Source organism: Saccopteryx leptura, chromosome 3, assembly GCF_036850995.1.
Source record: "Saccopteryx leptura isolate mSacLep1 chromosome 3, mSacLep1_pri_phased_curated, whole genome shotgun sequence".
Taxonomy (NCBI): domain Eukaryota; kingdom Metazoa; phylum Chordata; class Mammalia; order Chiroptera; family Emballonuridae; genus Saccopteryx; species Saccopteryx leptura.
In genome coordinates, this window is record NC_089505.1 from 290,007,404 (window position 1) to 290,026,470 (window position 19,067).

Genomic DNA, 19,067 nt, shown 5'->3' on the forward strand with positions numbered 1-19,067 from the left:
GCCTCAGGCACAAAAAATAGCTCGGTTGATTCAAGCATCAGCCCCAAATGAGGGTGGGTTGTGTGGTGGATCCCTGTCAGGGCACATGTGGGAGTCTGTCTCACTATCTCCCTGCCTCTCACTTAAAAAAATAAATAAATAAAAGACTCTGCCAAATAATAAAAAAAAGTTTTTCGATGGATATGTATATATTTTCTTTCCTTAAAAGTTCTAAGGAAATTTGAAATTTGTTCTATAGAACAAAACCCCAATTGATTTTCAGTCATTAACTCAATAAAACTGATTTACTAAAAAGCTGGAGAAATATTCCTACTTAATAACAAACTACAAGTAAAAACAACTTTATGTTAAACTGTATTAAAAACAAAACAAAACCAGACAATCAGAAATTTAAGATCATCTACAAAAAACACTACTTTACCATATTTCGGCTAAAACAGGAGCCGGCAGGCCTGACTGCAAGAAAAATGTACGTGCTTGATCACCTGAAGGCAATAAAAAAAAAATCAAGTAGCATATTAGTTCAAGGAATTACTCCAATGCCCCTGAATAATAATAATGGGCAATCATAGTTATGTTGTTGATTTATTTTAATTCCAATCTCTTAAAAAATTAAACACACATATATACATAAAATTATTTAAATTAATAAAACTTATTCTAAAAAAAAGAGTCATTACTGGTCACACGATGAATCAGTGATAAAAGATTATATTATTTATCTTAGTTTTTCCACAATAATTGAAGTCTTATTTGACAATATTTCTATTTAATAAAATTGTTAAAAACACCATTCCCTTGAAGAGTTCTAAATGAAAAATACCAGGTGTTGACAGAGATAGCCCTTCTTGGCCTCTCACAATCCTATGTATCCAGCTCTGTATGCCAAGCATGCAAGACCCTAACTGCTCTCTACCTGAGTCATTTCTCAGAATTGGGTTTACAGTGCGCTATCTTGAGGGTCAAAGTAATGTTTCCCTCTGGGACAAAGAATAAGCTGGCTTACCACTTGCTAATACATGCTGGGTTCCCTCAAGCTCTGTTCCTTTCCTGTAACACAATCACTGCATGTGTAGCAGCATCCTTCTGGGATCTCTGCACGGTCCCTGTGTGACTCAGGGGACCAGGGAAGTTGACAGGAACAAGCTGATGCTCCTGCTGTCAGTTATCATTAATAATTAAGTTTGCTGCTTTTATTTTACATTTCACATATAAGCAATATCATACCGTTCTTGTCTTTTTCTGTCTGACTTATTTCACATAGTAAATACTCTCAAGATCCGTCCATGTTATCATAAATGGCAATATTTCATCTTGATAAGAATTTTATAATTTAATAACACAAATGTGATGGCAATAAAATTAAAACTAATTTTAAGATATTATATGAGAAGGAGCGTAATTCACAAGTATACACAAACCTGTTATGTAACCTCCTGAGGGCTTGAGATGATCAAACTGCTTGTCATGCTTAGTCCTTTCTTCAGAGGTAATAGCCCACACGTTTGGCCCTCCTAAAACATAAATGCAAGACAAAGAAATTATACTGTATATATGAAACTGTACTGTACATATGTATACATAATGCTTAAAATTTAGAATTCTAAAATGTAAATATGAATCACAAATTTCCACTTAATGACAGTACTTAATACCTGAGTGACACAAAGAATAAAACTCTATCATGAACATGCATCACATAGCCCTTAGGCTTTCCAGCCATTCACCCAATTAGCATCTATTGAACAATTACTGTATACCACTCACTAGAAATGGGCAACAAGATAAATACTGGAAATAAAAAGATAAATAAAATATTATTTCTATTCTCAAGGAACTGTTGACTCTAGAAAGTGACCACCAGCATTTACAGAATAAAATGGTGAAGCAGCCTAAGTGAAAATATACAAGGGTAGGCAAAAGTAGGTTTACCGTTGTAATGCAAATAAGTAACGCAATAATTAGTAAATAGTAATACAATAATAAACTGTTTAGCGTACTCACAACTGTAAACCTACTTTACTCACCCTCTTTATAAAAACTGTGCTAGTACTGAGTTAAAAGCATCAATGATGAGATAACAGGAAAGGTAAGACTAAGGCAGAACCTTGAAGCTTGGCTTGAATTTTGTCATGTGAAGAGGTAGGACATGGCATTTCACCCAACAGGGCATAGCATGAGAAGTCAAGGAAGTACACAAGCAGACTAACAGCTAAATCATCATGTGCATGTGAGAAAGTGATAAGAAACAGGTAGGAGGAATTAATTGTAAAAAGTCTTAAATACCACTCTCAAGAGTCTGACCATTACCCTGTAAGTTATGGAAAGCCATGTAGCACTTTTTAAAATAATCTTCTTAATTTGGAATAATTTTAGATTTGGAATAATTCCCTGGCTGGTTGGCTCTGTGGTGAAACGTTGGCCTTCCGTGTAGAAGTCCCTGGTTCGATTCTTGGTCAGGGCACGAAGGAGAAGTGACCATCCGCTTCTCTACCCCTCCCCCTCCCCTTCTCTCTCTCTCTCTCTCTCTCTCTCTCTCTCTTATCCCCTCTTGCAGCCATGGCTCAAATAAGTGAATTGGCCCCGGGTGCTGAGGACGGCTTCATGGCCTCGCCTCAGGCACTAAAATAGCTCAGTTGCCAAGCAACGGAGCAGTGGCCCCAGATGGGCAGAGCATCAACCGCAGACGGGGGTTGTTGAGTGAATCGTGGTCAGGGCATATGTGGAAGTCTGTCTCTCTACCTCCCTGCCTCTCATTTGATTTAAAAAAAATTATTTGGAATAATATACAGAAAAGTTGCAAAGATAGTAGAAAATTCCTATATACCTGTCACCCTATTTCTATATAATATATTATATATTTCTATATAATAATTTATATAACCGTAGTACATTTGTCAAATCAAATAAGTTAACACTGCTAAACTAAAAACTCCACCAGCACGACTAGCTGGTAAGCCCCCCAAAATGTGGACTCCGGGTATTGGAGACAGAATAAATATATGTGACTGAGCATTCTGCCAACTGGAAACTTTGGCAAAGAGAAGCAGCCTCCACCTGGAGGTGCGCTGGAGGTTAGTGGGACTTTTAGGTGGCTAAAAGTTCCACTCCAATTGACTTTCAAAGTCAATTTGAATTCCACAACTAACAAGGTGAGAAGAACCCAAAAGCCTTGCTTGTAAAACAGAAATTATATAGTCTGGCCTAAACACAGCCTGGCCTCAACAACATCTTGACTTTACATGATTAGGGGGAAAAAGGGCAGCTAACTTTCTGAGGAGAAACTACTCCTACTCCACTGTCTGAAGCAAAGCTCCTGAATCAGTGAGGTTCCCTGAAGCACCTGGGACTCATTCACTAATGGTTCAAAGAAGCTGAAGCTGATGGGGTCCACTGGGCTGTCATGACTGTTCAGCCTCAGAGCTAAAGGAGACATGGTCACTCTGTTCAGTGGGCAGACTCAAGACTTTTGGGCTGTTGCCAATGGCTCAGCTGTTTGGTTTGCCACTTGGAAAATTATAACTGACAGATTAAAGACACCCTCTTTGGGGCTGCAAACTGAAAACAAATTGTAATTGCTAATTGAATGGTCTGGGTCACTAATGCAGCTCCCCATGGTAAGGGCCCATTCTGTGATTTAGACTGAAACCAAGATGCTGATTAAGTCCTACTCAATGTGATGCAGAGCAGTGTTTTTCTTTTTTATTTTTTTTTATTTTTCTGAAGCTGGAAACGGGGAGAGACAGTCAGACAGACTCCCACATGCGCCCGACCGGGATGCACCCGGCACGCCCACCAGGGGCGATGCTCTGCCCCTCCGGGGCGTCACTCTGTTGCGATCGGAGCCACTCTAGTGCCTGGGGCAGAGGCCAAGGAGCCATCCTCAGCGCCCGGGCCATCTTTGCTCCAATGGAGCCTCGGCTGCGGGAGGGGAAGAGAGAGACAGAGAGGAAGGAGAGGGGGAGGGGTGGAGAAGCAGATGGGCGCTTCTCCTGTGTGCCCTGGCCGGGAATCGAACCCGGGATTTCTGCACACCAGGCCGACGCTCTACCACTGAGCCAACCGGCCAGGGCCAAGCAGTGTTTTTCAACCAGTGTGCCGCAGCACACTAGTGTGCCATGAGACATAGTCAGTTGTGCCGTGGGGAAATTAAACATGGGTCCCCAAACTACGGCCCGCGGAGGCTATTTATCTGGCCCGCCACCAGCCGCCTCCATCCAAACATAAACATTCCCCTCACAATCCCTCCAGCTACCAGCGACAGGAAGAGTGGAGGCACAGGGAATGCTCACTGACCTAATCACCTTCTAGGATTCATCCCGACCACTAGGGATGAACCAATAGTAGGCCGCCTCTCATCCACACCCAGGAAGGTCCCTGCTCGGGCTGCTGCACATTTGTCATTGTGTGGCTGCAGCGAGTAGTTGAAGCTGCTACTCCTCCCCATGGTCCCGATTTCTAATCCTGGTCAAGACTGGAGGTAAATGTTGCCACCACTAGATGAAGCCTCAGCCTCAGCTGGTTATGTCTATCCTGATGGTGTATATAGATATTTGATCTTTTTCTTTTTAAAAGGGGCCCCTGCAGCGGGTGATATACAATGCATCACAATGTTATCTAACTTTAAAGCTAAAGTTTGCTGATCTTCCTTTGGACAGTTTTTGGTTATCTGTTGCCAAGGAGTTCCCCATTCTGGCCAACAAAGCTATTTTGACATTGCTCCCGTTTTCAACCACATATCTATGTGAGCTGAGCTTCTCAAGCTTGACTACAATAAAAACTAAAAACAGAGAGAGAACTGTTGAGGAAGAGCTTCGTGTGTGTCTTTCTACCATTCCTGCCAGGATATCCCTTTTGTGTTCATCGAAACAGGCCCAGGTTTCACACTAAGTGAGTATAAATACATTTAGAAACTATATTATTAACTATATGTATAATATGTACTGTGTTAGAGTGTCATTTTGGTAGGTGGTGTGCCCCAGGATTTTGTAAATGTAAAAAATGTGCTGCGGCTCAAAAAAGGTTGAGGCCCTGGCCGGTTGGCTCAGTGGTAGAGCGTCGGCCAGGTGTGCAAAAGTCCCGAGTTCGATTCCTGGCCAGGGAACACAGGAGAAGCAACCATCTGCTTCTCTACCCCTCCCCCTCTCCTTCCTCTCTGTCTCTCTCTTCCCCTCCCGCAGCCAAGGCTCCACTGGAGCAAAGATGGCCCGGGCGCTGGGGATGGCTCTGGGCCATCTGCCTCAGGCGCTACAGTGGCTCTGGTCGCAACAGAGCAACGCCCCGGATGAGCAGAGCATTGCCCCCTGGTGGGCGTGCTGGGTGGATCCCAGTAGGGCGCATGCGGGAGTCTGTCTGACTGCCTCCCCGTTTCCAGCTTCAGAAAAATAAAAAATAAATAAATTTTAAAAAAAGGTTGAAAATCACTGATGCAGAGGATACCATTTATGATTCCTGTTTGAGTGTGGGTGTATATGTATGTATGTGTGGGGGGCAGGTCACACTGCACAGGGCATTGCCCCCTTTGGCTCTGGGGATATTAACAACATTGTATCTTTGATCCCTCTCCCAGGCTATTAATGGTGCCTCAACTGTTGACACTTTTTCAGGTTATCAAACAGCCAACAATGTCCACACTGTCATGGGCCTTAAAAGTAACCTGTATGAACTTCTGGTCAAGATGGCAATTGTAGGTAAACACAGTATTCAAATCCTCCCGCAACCATATCAAAATTACAACTAAACTACAGAACCATCAGCATTTAGAACTACCTGAAATCTAGCTGAATGGAAGTCCTACAACTAGGGATCTAAAGAAGCCACATCCAGAATGGTAGGAGGAACGGAGATGTGAAACTGCTAGCCCCACACCCACATGTGGTGTAAAACTGAGACATCTAGGCTGCAGAGGTCCCTGCCCCACCAGACCTCCCAGTCCAGGGTTCCAGGGCCAGAAAGAAGAATCCCCATAACTTCTGGCTTTAAAAACCAGTGGGGATTGTGGCTGAGATGGAGGGCTGCTGGAATCCCAGGCAGATCCTCTTAAGGGGCCCACACATGGGCTTACTTGGACTCAATCACTCCCTCTGAGCTCCAGCACTGGGACAGCAGCTTGAAAGGAACCAGGGACATATGGGGATTAATTGGATTGTCTGGCAGTTGGCCGGAGGGGGGGTAGGGAATGGGGAACAGGACAGACAGAGCTTTCTGCCAGACAAAAGAGCTGGCAGAGGCTAATGTTCCTCTTCTGAGCCCTCCCTGCACAGAGCCAGCAGGGGGTACTCAGATACTCAGCAGTATCTGAGTTTTCATCAACATGGCTCACACTGTTTGCCCAGCCCAGGTGGGTCCCTAAGATCCCGCCACACCAAACTTGTGGGCCTGAGAGCCTTTCCAGTGGCTTTTCCATACAAATGGCTTCTCTTGCCTCATGCTTCAGACTTCCCTAAAATCTCTCAAGTAGTATCTGGCCTTAGTATGCTCCATAACTCTCAGCAGCTGGCCTTGGTTCACAGCTTAGCCTCTCCTGGGCACCTTCAAGCTCAGCACAAGTAGCAACCATTTGCACATTGCTCTGTAGCTCATGCTGGATGGTCTCAGCAGGGCACAGGCAGTGGCTGATCTTGCACCTCTCAGGAGGCCCCAAAGTCAGTGCACCCAGTGGACAGCTTCAGACTTTGCCGGACAACAACCCTACCACCTCCACAAGCAACACATTCCAGGAGCAGACTCGATGAGCATCAAAGCCCCACTGAAGCTAAGTCCTGCTCTGTAGGGTAAACTCCTGCACAGCAGTTCCTCTGCTGTAATTACAGCCAGTCCTTACAGCCTATCAGCCTGGAGATCAATACCTCCCAGTGACGCCAACAAGGCAGTGCACAAAGCCCACACAGGGGTGCACCTGAACTGCCCAGCCTGGGTGACTAGGGAGGCTGTGCCACTGGGCCCTACAGGACACTTACTACACAAGGTCACTGGACAAAGTCTAGGAGACATAGCAGCACACCCTAATACATAGAAACAAACATAGGGAAACAGCCAAAATGCAGAGACAAAGTAACATGTCCCAAATTAAAAAGCAAGAGAAATCTCCAGAAAAAGAACTAAATGAAATGGAGGTAAACAAACAAACAGATACAGAGTTCAAAACATTGGTGATAAAGATGTTCAAGGAACTCAGTAAGGATGTAGAAACCATAAAAAAGAACCAATAAAAAATGAAGTCTACGCTAACTGAAATGAAGAATAATTTACTAGGGAATCAACAGTAGCGTAGATGAAACTGAGAGCAAATCAGTGATTTGGAACATAAGGAAGCAAAAAATATCCAATCAGAACAGTAAAAAGAAAAAAGAATATAAAATAAAAGGAAGATAGTGTAAGGAGCCTCTGGAACAACTTCAAGCATACCAACAATCACAATTATGGCGTGCCAGACAGAGAAGAGAGCAAAAAACTGAAAACCTCAACTCTATCCTGTTAAAAGATGAGTTAATTTCACCTAACTCATTTTTCTCAAATAGATACAAATATCTTTTTTTAAACCCCCTTTACCATACCGCTCTCTCAACTCTTAATCAGTTATCTCAGAAAAACAACTTTCTCTATCATTTATTTTTAAAGTCTAACATTAGTAGAATAGTACTTAGTAGAAGCAGCAACTACCGTCTACTGGGCGGTACTTTATGCCAGCAACCATGCTAAGTATATTAATATTACATTTAATTTTTACAACTCCAAGGATTAGGTTTTACACATATTACAGATGAAAAACTGAAGTGTAGGACGGTTAAATAACTTGCCTAATACCAAACAGCTAATATCATTTGTAGCTTGAATTTTCTTGTACTTTAGAAGAATATTACTCCAAAATTCATGCTTATAATTACTACTCCATATTATCTCCCTGACTACTTTGATACCTATTAGAGTTTAACTGTTATTTTTGTCATTTAAAAATAAGTAACAGAATGTAAAGGACATGCATTGAAACTGATATTTAAATATAAAAACATGGGTCTCTTTTACATGTCAAAGCAACCAAATTTTCCCTTGGAATAACATACCTTAAAAAGATTCTGAACACTGTTTATATAACAAATAGGTTAAAATTTTTTAATTGTGACACTACTATGAATTTATTTAAAATTTAACAAGAAAAAAAACAATACAAAACAAAAACCCAAGATAAAAGAAACGATGGTAATACATCCCTATCCTGGAAAAGTAAATCCTTATAAAATTCAAAATGCATAACATCCTCTTTCACATCCCGTGACCTGTGTTCCAAAGGACCTGGACTCATATTCTTATTACCCCTCTTCTATTTCAACCTTTATCTTTCAAGGTCCAGAGCAAATGTCACTTCCTCAGGTTGCTAACACTTGTAAGTCACGTTAATTGCTTCCTCCTCTAGATTCTCCATGCTTCCACAGAGCAGTTAGAAAGGTGCTGTAATTGCTTTCTACCCATCTGTTCTACCAGATATGATGAGCCCTTGGAGAACAGGAGCTTTGTGTGTTTATCTTTCCATTCACAGAGCCAGCAGAGTATCCAGCACAGAGCAAACACTTAAAAGTGACTGAGGAATAAACATGTGAATGAATAAAAGAGGGAGTATAAAACAAGATGAGAGGCAAGATCAGGAAATTGAGAAACACAAAAGTCACAAATCTTTTTGTGCCTATCCTTCACATACGGTTATATGCCCTCTGAGGAGGCATTTAGAGCTCTATACATTCATCATAGTTAATAACCTTCTCTACTTCACTTCTGTCTACCTTTTTAAGTTTACTCACCTTCTACCAATAAGAAACCAAATATGTTTAGGTAAACAAACATATATATTTGTTGCCTACATTATATAAAAATCTCCCTTACAAAGTGGTGTCTAGGAATGCATATCATTGAAATATAGATGCCCACTATAATTTGAAACACTAAGATGGATTTAACAAACATCAAACAGACTTAACTTGTGGTGGTGAACAGATAATATACAAATGATGTATTGTAGAATTGGACACCTCAAACCTATATAATTTTATTAACCAGTCACCCCAATATATCTAGAGCTAAAGAGACACTAATTCTTTCACGTAATAACCATCCGACTTAAGCACGGTAATGCTAAGTCAAGGTCATACTGTCTTTACTCAAAACAACAACCCCACAAATATTTAATAGCCCTTTTTAAAAAAAGAAATCTATAAACATCCTTTCTTAAAGACAAGATTATTAGATTTAAAAATAAACAGATTCATTGAAGAACTAAGAACCTAAAATAGCTAAACCTACACACTTTCCAATAAAGAAATATCACATTCATAGTAAAAAAAACCTATGTGGTTTACCAGTTTATTACGAAGCAAATAAATTAACCCGTCATGACTAGGAAGGCAAGAAGAGTGGCTATACACTGAATTACTGTTACATGGTTTTGGCAAAACAATGATGATAAAATATGACAAAAACAACAAAGAATGATAAAGATGAAAGCAGCTCAGCCTTTTTGAGCCCTATCTTTCAGATACTTTATATGCAATAACTCAGTGACTGCCACCACTATCTTATAAACTAGGTGCTATTAGTATCCTCATTTTATAGGTTCTTCTTTAACATATAATGCAATGAGCTACAAAGTGATACATAAATGTTTGGAAAATGGAAGAAACAAAATTAAAAGTGGGCATATATAGTTTGTCCTCACTCAACATGGTCGATAGGTTCTTGGAAACTGATTTTAAGAGAAATGAGGTATAATGAAATCAATGTTACCATAGGATAATTGATTTATAAATGAGAGTTCAGCTGCTATAGCATATTTCTGGTCACAAAAATGTCATCAAACTTCTACATAAAGACCTGAAAGACTCCTAATATTAAACACTGAAAATGAGAGCTGTATATCCATTTAAGAAAAATGAATAAAAATAAGTAAGAGAATTCTTTTCCAACCCACTTATTCCAGTTCAGGGTCCTGGGTAGCCAGTGTTCCAGGTTGATGCTTTATCCACTGCACCACCATAGGTCAGGTTCAACATACATTTTCAATGTAGTGATTGAGAACATGTTTGAAATAAGATATAATTATCAAATACATGATAACATTAAAACAATTGCTTTGTGAAGGTGGTAGAATCATTGATGATTCTTCCCTCTTTTTCTCTAATGTTCTTTAATATTACTGTTTTTTAATTTAAATGTTAAAGAATTATTGACTGGACTCACTATATATACCTTATATTTATAATTAGCTAATGAAATTTACTTCAAAATTAAGATCTTAGATTCCTTTAGCGATTTAAAAATACAATGCATGCTCTCAATTCTAAATGACATACACAGTAATTTAATACTTACTAATCATGGTTAATTTATATTTGGGAAATGTATTAAAACTAGAATAAGAAAAAAAGCTTTAAAAACATTTTATTATTGAAATTAAATATTTTATTTTAAAATGATTCCTATTAAATAAGTATGTGTTTTGGCATACGTAATCCTGTGTAAAAGGAAAACAAACTCATTTTTATGTATACTACTAGATGAATCTTCATTGACTTAATCCGTTTACAATCATCCCATGCTATCAAAAACACCTTTGATATTCTTTACTTTATAGCACTCTGCTTTTTGTCCCCCAGTCTTATATATCAAACACAATATGGCTTTAAGTTATTCTTAGCAGCTCAAAGGCAAGTATACATTCCAGATGATACTGCAGAATATGCATACACTGAGTTGCAGGAATCATTGCATAATATTCTAATAGAAGCTATATACGGTGCTTTGAAATAAATTTCCCAATATTTTCAACAAGAGTAAGTTCTGAATTTATAATTAAAGAAAATGTCACATAAGAATATTTTATAGCTTCCCCCCACCCCATATCCCATACCTCTTTATCTTACAAGCACAAAGCTGCTTACCATTCATAGCTGTGGGAAACTGAGCCATCATGGTCCTGAATTTTCCTTGCTAGCTCTCAGCCATCTGCAGCATAAAAACATTATGCCATTAATAATACAACAAGGGCAGATCACAGCTTAGTGCACCCGCTAAGCAGTGGGAATGCCTGTCCCCTTCAGCTCACACTTCCAACAGAAAACAGTGCAGAGCTTCTGCTGCTGCTGAACAGGCAGAATTCACGTTTGGGGACGGGAAGGAGGTTGTGTTGGGTAATGGTTCTGCCTTTAAAAGGGGACCATTTAAAAGAAAAAGTTGCATATTTAATAGCAAATAGTGAATAAAGAAACATTTGGCATAAACTAATTTTGTAGAAATTAATTTGGAAAAAGAGGAAAGTTATCATTAACTAGGCAAGAATTTATTTCAGAATAATCAACTGTGTAAGATAAATGTAAGTAACAATGAAATCCCCAGTACTCTTCTTTAGAAAAAAACTCCCCAAACAAGAATCTAAAATAAATGTAGCATAGCTATTTTAGCTATTAAAACAAACGTTTTATTTAAACATAATTATATGTGCTGGGGAAGTGCTCTGCCCTTGAAGAGAAGGAAATTTAGAAATTTAATAGCTGTAGGTTCAACTCCCAACTCTGCTATTTTCCTAGTTGTAACCATGTAAGACTTATTTAAGCTTTTTTGAGTCACAGAATCATCTGTAAAAACACTTTGCAGGACTATTTTGTAAAGTATTAAACATAATCCATACACTGCGTGAAACATAGTGGGTTTCTGATAAATGACTTTCTGGGTGTCCAGGAAAGGAGAGTGAAATACAATTCTGAAACCCAAATTCATTAATTTACTATAAGTGAATTCCAAATTTTCTCCATGAAACTCAAGGGTAGGACTAGTTAGGGACAGTGAAGACCTAGCAATTTATAGTAATGTACTTAATAATTAAAAGAATGGATTATCACATTGAGGGAAGCATTACTATATTAAAAGACTACTCAGGAGCTCATCTACTTACCCAAAACATTTAAGTATGAATATTTTTAGAAGGCTAGGGGAGAATGTTTGCACAAGCCACTTGAACAGAGAAGGCATAAAGAGTTGCACACTGTGGTAGATGGTGTCACTAAAGGAACTGGCTGATTGGTTGCTAAGTGTTTACAAGGTACTGTGTCTTAGTGAATTCAGTGTGCTCAAGGAGAAATATAGTACCAGTATAACCACCAAAAGTGAGTCACACAAACAAAAAACTGGTATATAAGTCCAAAATTTATTCATCTACAACAAGAAATCTAACAACCAAGAAAATAAACAGCAGCTTTTCTTCCTATAAAGCACACTATCATCTACTAAATTAAGCAAAGGAACTTAATTGTGATTAGAATACTTAATGGTATCAGGCCTAGACTATCTGATACATTTATCTACATAACAGGAATACGCAAAAACTGGGCAATAGGGATGGGAAAACTTCCAATGCTTTGAATGGCACTGCCAATTTTATTCTTGTGACTCCCAGATTTTCTGTATGTAACAACTGTATATCACCCTCCTGCCAAAGTGTACATTTTTTCTTTGGATGTTAGTAACCTTTACTACAATGGAACTTTAAACCTGTTACCACACTTCGACTTCACCTGTCACTATACTCTTCTTAAGTAGGAGAAAATTTCAACCATGCACAAATTGTGGGTTTTTTTCATTTCTTTTTCGAAGGTAATATAAACCATGATGCAGTGGGCAGGAACTCCTTGAGAGATACTGTACTGAGATTTAAAGGGAGAATAAGAATAAGTTATAATTATAATGTTAGTAACATTGGATTTGGCCCTGGCCAGATGGCTCAGTTGGTTAGAGCTTCATCCCAAAGTGCAGAGGTTGCCAGTTCAATCCCTGGTCAGGGCACATACAGGAACAGATTGATGTCCCTGTCTGTCTGTCTCCCTCCTAACATCAATAAATAAAAATTTAAAAAATTAATAAAAGAACAAACCTTGGAATTGAACCTGTGGTTGACAAGGAGTTTTAAAAGGTTTTAAGAAGACAGAGAGTACGATTTCACTTAAGACAATCAACTGCGGAGAAAAGCGCTAGCTTGAAGCAGGGTGATCAGTTAGGGAAGAGCTGGGAACAATACCTGGCACCTGATCTAGAACAGTGGCGGCAGAAACAGAAGATAGGATGAACTGGAGAAACAATGAATGGTTTAAAACAGGTAGAACTCAGAGACTAAATATTTAGATTGAGGGATTACAAATAAAATGAATCAAAGAGATGACTCCCAGAATTATAGTTTCTGAGATTGGGTGAATTGTGATGTCACTAGCTTAAAAAAAAAAAAAAAGTGAACACAGAAGGAAGTCTCACAAATCACATTATGACTACAACTTCCTCAAATACAGAAATTCTACAAACAAGCAGAACACTTCACTGTCCCAATTTTAAATGATCATATAGAATGTTAAACCAAAATTAGCTACATGCCTGCAAAGAAACTATTTACTTACAGAGATGCAGTAGCAAGGCCCCCTATTTTATTAAGTCTCTGTAACTGAGAGAGATAATTTTAAAATGTAGGAGAAAATACTCCAAGCATTACCTACAATGCATTTTATAACTGAATACAAGCATGTAAAATACCAAGTATCAGTTGGAAAAAAAGCAAAGACTTACAAAAGAAAAATAAGGAATAGGATCCCACAATACCTTAGTTAGATTATCTACCTCTGGCTAGTCCTCATGTATTCTGTAAATACAACAGAATGCTACATGATAGATGCTTAGTAATCACAGATATAATCCTGAATTAGAACCAAAGAATGAATCAAATAATATAATGAGCAGGCAGGGCAAGATGAAGGTACGGGTGTTACAGAACCTTCTTTACCTAGTACATGGAATTTAGCCACCCATGCATACAGGTACCATATTATAACATGGACACATGGGTGGATGGATGTAACTAACATCTGATTGACAGTGGTAACGTGAATATGGTAACATAATTTGTGGGAATCAATAAGCTTTTTTTTTTTTAAGTAAGAGGAGGGGAAAGATAAAGAGACAGACTCCCATATGTACCCCGACTAGGATCCACCTGGCAACCCTCGTCTAAGGTCATAAGGTCAATGCTCATATCAACCGAGCTTTCCTCAGCCCTGGCTGGCCAACACTCGAACCAATCAAGCAATTTGCCACAGGAGGGGGGGGGGGGTGGAGGAGGGGAAGAGAAGCAGATGGTTGTTTCTCATGTGTGCTCTGACCAGGGATCAAACGCAGGATGTCTGCATGCTTGGCTGACACTCTATCCACTGCTCAGTGGACCCAATAAGCTTTTAAAGCATACCATTTCATATCTGTTATGTTTACATTAACTTTGCCCTGTTGTAGAATAATTACCTATGTTTAACAATTCTACATATCAACTTGGAGAGTAGTACTTGCAGAGAAATAATAAATGAAATTTAGAAAAATGCAACATGTACATTTTACTTTAAAAAGTAAAACTATTTTACTTTATGTAATCATAACAATTACCATTTACCAAGTTATTAGTTACTATGTGTCATGCTCAATATTCATTAAGAATCCAGTATGTTCTAGGTTTTATACGAGGAGCTTCAGACACAGAAGAGCTTGTAGACTAGTCTACTCAGTACCAGATACTGTTAAGAACCCTTTAATAATACTATATAGTAATCCTGACAAGATCCCAGCAAGGCAGATGATTTAGTACTTATTTCACAGATGAAAGAAACTGAAAGGTAAAATTACTTGCCTAACTTCAGTAAGTGATGAAGCTAGCATGCAATCCCAAATCTAATTCTAAAGCCTGTGAACTTCCCATGGGCTTCATGTCTTAAAAGACTTGCCTCTTCCTCTCTTAAATGGGGATAATTAATGAGTGGGTCACAGGTTCCTGCATGCAGCAGGTCATCTTAATGTTGGTACATTTGTAGGGGAGAAGAAAAACAAGCCAGAGTCTATATTAATTACATACATAAATTAGGGAGTGCTAATTATTTCTTACCTCTAGGTATATATAACCTTTTGAGAGGAAGAAAAGGGTAAGCAGCATCTCCCAAGTTACATGCCCAATACTTGTTTTAGGCACGTGTGATTGAAGTCAGCATCCAACAAACACCTCTCTACTCCTTGGAGGGAGTAACATGTAATGATGAGCAATCTTGGCGGTTTGTAGGTATTTAATTCAATCAACTATGTTAATTATCTATGGTTTTAGAATATTTATGTGAAGATTTTCCTGCTCATTATAAATTAATGGAGAACTGGCCTGACCTGTGGTGGCGCAGTGGATAAAGCGTCAACCTGGAAATACTGAGGTCGCCAGTTCGAAACCCTTGGCTTGCCTGGTCAAGGCACATATGGGAGTTGATGCTTCCAGCTCCTCCCCCCTTCTCTCTCTCTCTCTCTCTCTCTCTCCCCCCCTCCTCTCTAAAATGAATGAATAAATAAATAAATTAATTAATTAATGGAGAACTGGCACTGTTACCTTTATAGAAACCAAGAAGATAGGTATGGTAGAAAGGAGGCATAAGGCAAAGAAGACTGCTCTGATTTAATATAAATCAAGTACAATTTGGAGAATATGGAAAAAAATATCCATACTAAGGCAGGGAAAAGTAGAAATGCTTGAATAGCTATAGAAAATCCTTCTTCTACAAAGGATCAGTAAGACCCAGAAGAAGAAAAAAAAATGTAGCCATTTTAAGTAAAAAAGTAGCTCACTTGGCCCTGGCCGGTTGGCTCAGTGGTAGAGTGTCGGCCTGGCGTGCAGAAGTACCGGGTTTGATTCCCGGCCAGGGCACACAGGAGAAGCGCCCATCTGCTTCTCCACCCCTCCCCCTCTCTTTCCTCTCTGTCTCTCTCTTCCTCTCCCGCAGCCGAGGTTCCATTGGAGCAAAGATGGCCCGGGCGCTGGGGATGGCTCCGTGGCCTCTGCCCCAGGCACTAGAGTGGCTCTGGTCGCGACAGAGCAACGCCCGGGAAGGGCAGAGCATTGCCCCCTGGTGGGCAGAGCGTCGCCCCCTGGTGGGCGTGCCGGGTGGATCCCGGTCAGGCGCGTGCGGGAGTCTGACTGTCTCTCCCCGTTTCCAGCTTCAGAAAAATACAAAAAAAAAAAATAGCTCACTTAAGGCTGTTTTTTGTTTGTTTGTGTAGAAGCACAGAATTATAGAATAATTACAGTATTTATTTAGTCTAAAACCCCAATTTTCAAGATGTAAAAACTAAGAGATTTGTATGAGCTCACGTGGTAAATAGCAAAACTGGTCCTAGAAATCTCATCACTTATGTCCAATGCCCTGTTTTATTGAAGTTTCCCAACTTTCCTGATCCTATAACCTGGGACACTTACTAATTCTACAAATACAAAGGCCTATCAGGGCATGAACCTCCTAAAATGTTCTTCTTGCCTTGAAATCTGTAAAAAAAAATAATAATATGAACCTAGCCACTTTAAAATGGAACAGAGCTGCCATCCCAGAGGAGCTGCCTTGCATGTCTTATGCCTCAAACCTATGAAATATTAAAACAAGGCACAGTTACCTTTGGACTGGCCCCGAAGAACTGTTCACAAATATAGTCAATTGTAATAACTATGTATTGTGTCAGATGGGTATCAATTTATCAGGGTGATCGCTTCATAGGTCATATACATGCCTAACTTCATTATATTGTACACTCAACTAATACTGTATGTCAAATGTAATTGAAATTTCTTTAAAAAATAAGATAAGAAAGCAGATACTATGACTACTGGACTGATGACTATGGCACTAAAAATTAAAAACATTCTTTGGAATTGGCAGCACTGTATTATGTTATCTGCACCAATAGAAATATCTTCTTTATATTGATGCAATTGTTCCCCTACCCTTTCTCACAAATACCTTTTGCCTTTGTCTCCTAACTGGAACACGATTTGGAGTTCTAACTGAATCAGTGCTTTCTGAATAGCTATTCTCTGATCTCAAATAAATGCTTGTTGCCCTTCATTTTGGCTTTTTATTTTTTGGTTAACAGACCCTTCCATAGAGCTATTAGCTTTTCCTCCAAGACATCCACTAATGCCTCTCTCCTGCTTAAATTCCTCAACTGATTAAAGCCCAAATTTTTTTTTTTTTTTTTTTTTTTTTTTTGTATTTTTCTGAAGCTGGAAACGGGGAGAGACAATCAGAAAGACTGCCGCATGCGCCCAACCGGGATCCACCTGGCACGCCCACCAGGGGTGAAGCTCTGCCCACCAGGGGGCGATGCTCTGCCCCTCCGGGGCGTTGCTCTGCCGGGACCAGAGCCACTCCAGCGCCTGGGGCAGAGGCCAAGGAGCCATCCCCAGCGCCTGGGCCATCTTTGCTCCAATGGAGCCTTGGCTGCGGGAGGGGAAGAGAGAGACAGAGAGGAAGGAGGGGTGGGGGGTGGAGAAGCAAATGGGCCCTTCTCCTATGTGCCCTGGCCAGGAATCGAACCCAGGTCCCCCGCACGCCAGGCTGACGCTCTACCGCTGAGCCAACCAGCCAGGGCCCCAAATTTTTTTTTTTTATAACATTTTTTAAAATTATTAATTTTAATGCAGTGACATTGATAAATCAGGGTATATATGTTCAGAGAAACATATATACCCCTCACCCAAAGTCAAATTGTCTTCCGTCACCTTCTATCTGGTTTTCTTTGTGCCTCTTCCCTCCCCCACCCCCTCTCTCCCCTTCCTCACCCCCCCACCCCCCACCCCCGATACCATCACATTCTTGTCCATGTCTCTGAGTCTTTTTTATGTCCCATCTATGTATGGATTCATATAGTTCTTAGTTTTTCCTGATTTACTTATTTTACTCCCTATAATGTTATCAAGGTCCATCCATGTTATTGTAAATGATCCGATGTCATCATTTCTTATAAACCCAAATTTCTTAACATGAATTAGGCACCCTTTAGAATCTCACTGCATCTACTTTACCACATTCATGTCTAGACATTTCCCCTTGATTCAGATGTCTTAAGTAGACCAACCTTTGAAACAATGATGCTTTTCTTTTTCACTCTCTTATTCTTTTGTAAAGAGCTGTCGTTTCCTCTGTCACAGTCAAGACTATCATTCTTCAACTCCCAACTCAAATGTCACCTCTTCTGTGAAAGGCTTCTGTCCTCCCAGGTAGTCACTGTCTCCTGGATATGTATGTCCATATGTATGTCATCTCATAATAACTTCATTTATCATACTGTATTTCAATTCCGCATTTCACATATTTGGTTACTTGTACTGGACGGAGACCATTTTTATTTACCACTGTATGCCTAGTACATAAACCAGATCTCCCAGAGAAAATGTTCGATAAATATTTGCTGAACAAATGAACTGGATAAATGAATAATAGGGTTGGGACATCGGGAAATAAGAAAAAAAGCAAACAAAGCAAAGGAAGCACAGAGAGAGGCTATGCTGAAAAGAAGCAGGGCAAGGAGAGCAAAGCTACAAACTTCTTCCTTGAAACTGCAGCCATCAGAGCCATAGATTTTAGACCAAACTGGCCCTTGCAAAATAACCTTTCTATAACTTGCTTTTTTTTCCTTTGAAGTATACTTTTAGAGATAAAGGTTTATTTCCCATTGTATTCTGACAGCTTTATATTATAGTGTGTGATGGGGGAAAAACTTGGGTTTTTCAGTTATATTTCAATTCATGTTGGTTAAATGTTGGTAAGTTTAAATAAATCTGACTGAAGGTCTGACGTTCAAAAGCAAGATAATCAAGTACCTGAGGGCAAAACTTACAAAACTTTCTCCAGTCCATCCCCTACTTTACATGCTACACACAGAGCCAACTCTCCACACTTGCTGATTAGTTGGGAAAATGCTCCTTCCTCATCTGATTCCCAAGGAGAGATCAAGGTCAGTTCTATGAGAAAATGATTGGAGCAAATTTACCTACTTCTTTATATTTTCTACAGTTAGATGAAATTTAGAGTATACATATTATCCATACCTGTTCCTCCATCTATTCTTTCTTTCATTTACCTATTTGTTTATTCATCAAACATGAATAGTCACTATAATATAAGGATTTGAAGAATGCTATGAGAACCTAGAGGATAGAACTAACACTACTGGGAGGTAAACCAAAGCATGGT

General features: G+C 39.5%; 1 protein-coding gene across 9 annotated transcripts in view; it reads right to left on the bottom strand.

The window, feature by feature from the left end:
* The window catches only part of ITSN2 (intersectin 2), a 145,736-nt gene that overhangs the window by 108,337 nt on the left and 18,332 nt on the right, over positions 1 to 19,067 (bottom strand). For 8 of the 9 annotated variants that reach the window (XM_066378744.1, XM_066378745.1, XM_066378746.1 and 5 more), the window contains 3 exons: positions 10,929 to 10,992; positions 1,422 to 1,514; positions 422 to 485 (listed from right to left, as the gene is read on the bottom strand). In XM_066378744.1, the coding sequence (XP_066234841.1) occupies positions 422 to 485; positions 1,422 to 1,514; positions 10,929 to 10,959 (188 nt within the window). In that variant the 5' untranslated portion in view covers positions 10,960 to 10,992. Of the gene's footprint in view, positions 1 to 421; positions 486 to 1,421; positions 1,515 to 10,928; positions 10,993 to 14,698; positions 14,821 to 19,067 lie in introns of those variants that run through there. The other variant, XM_066378743.1, reaches the window with a different exon arrangement.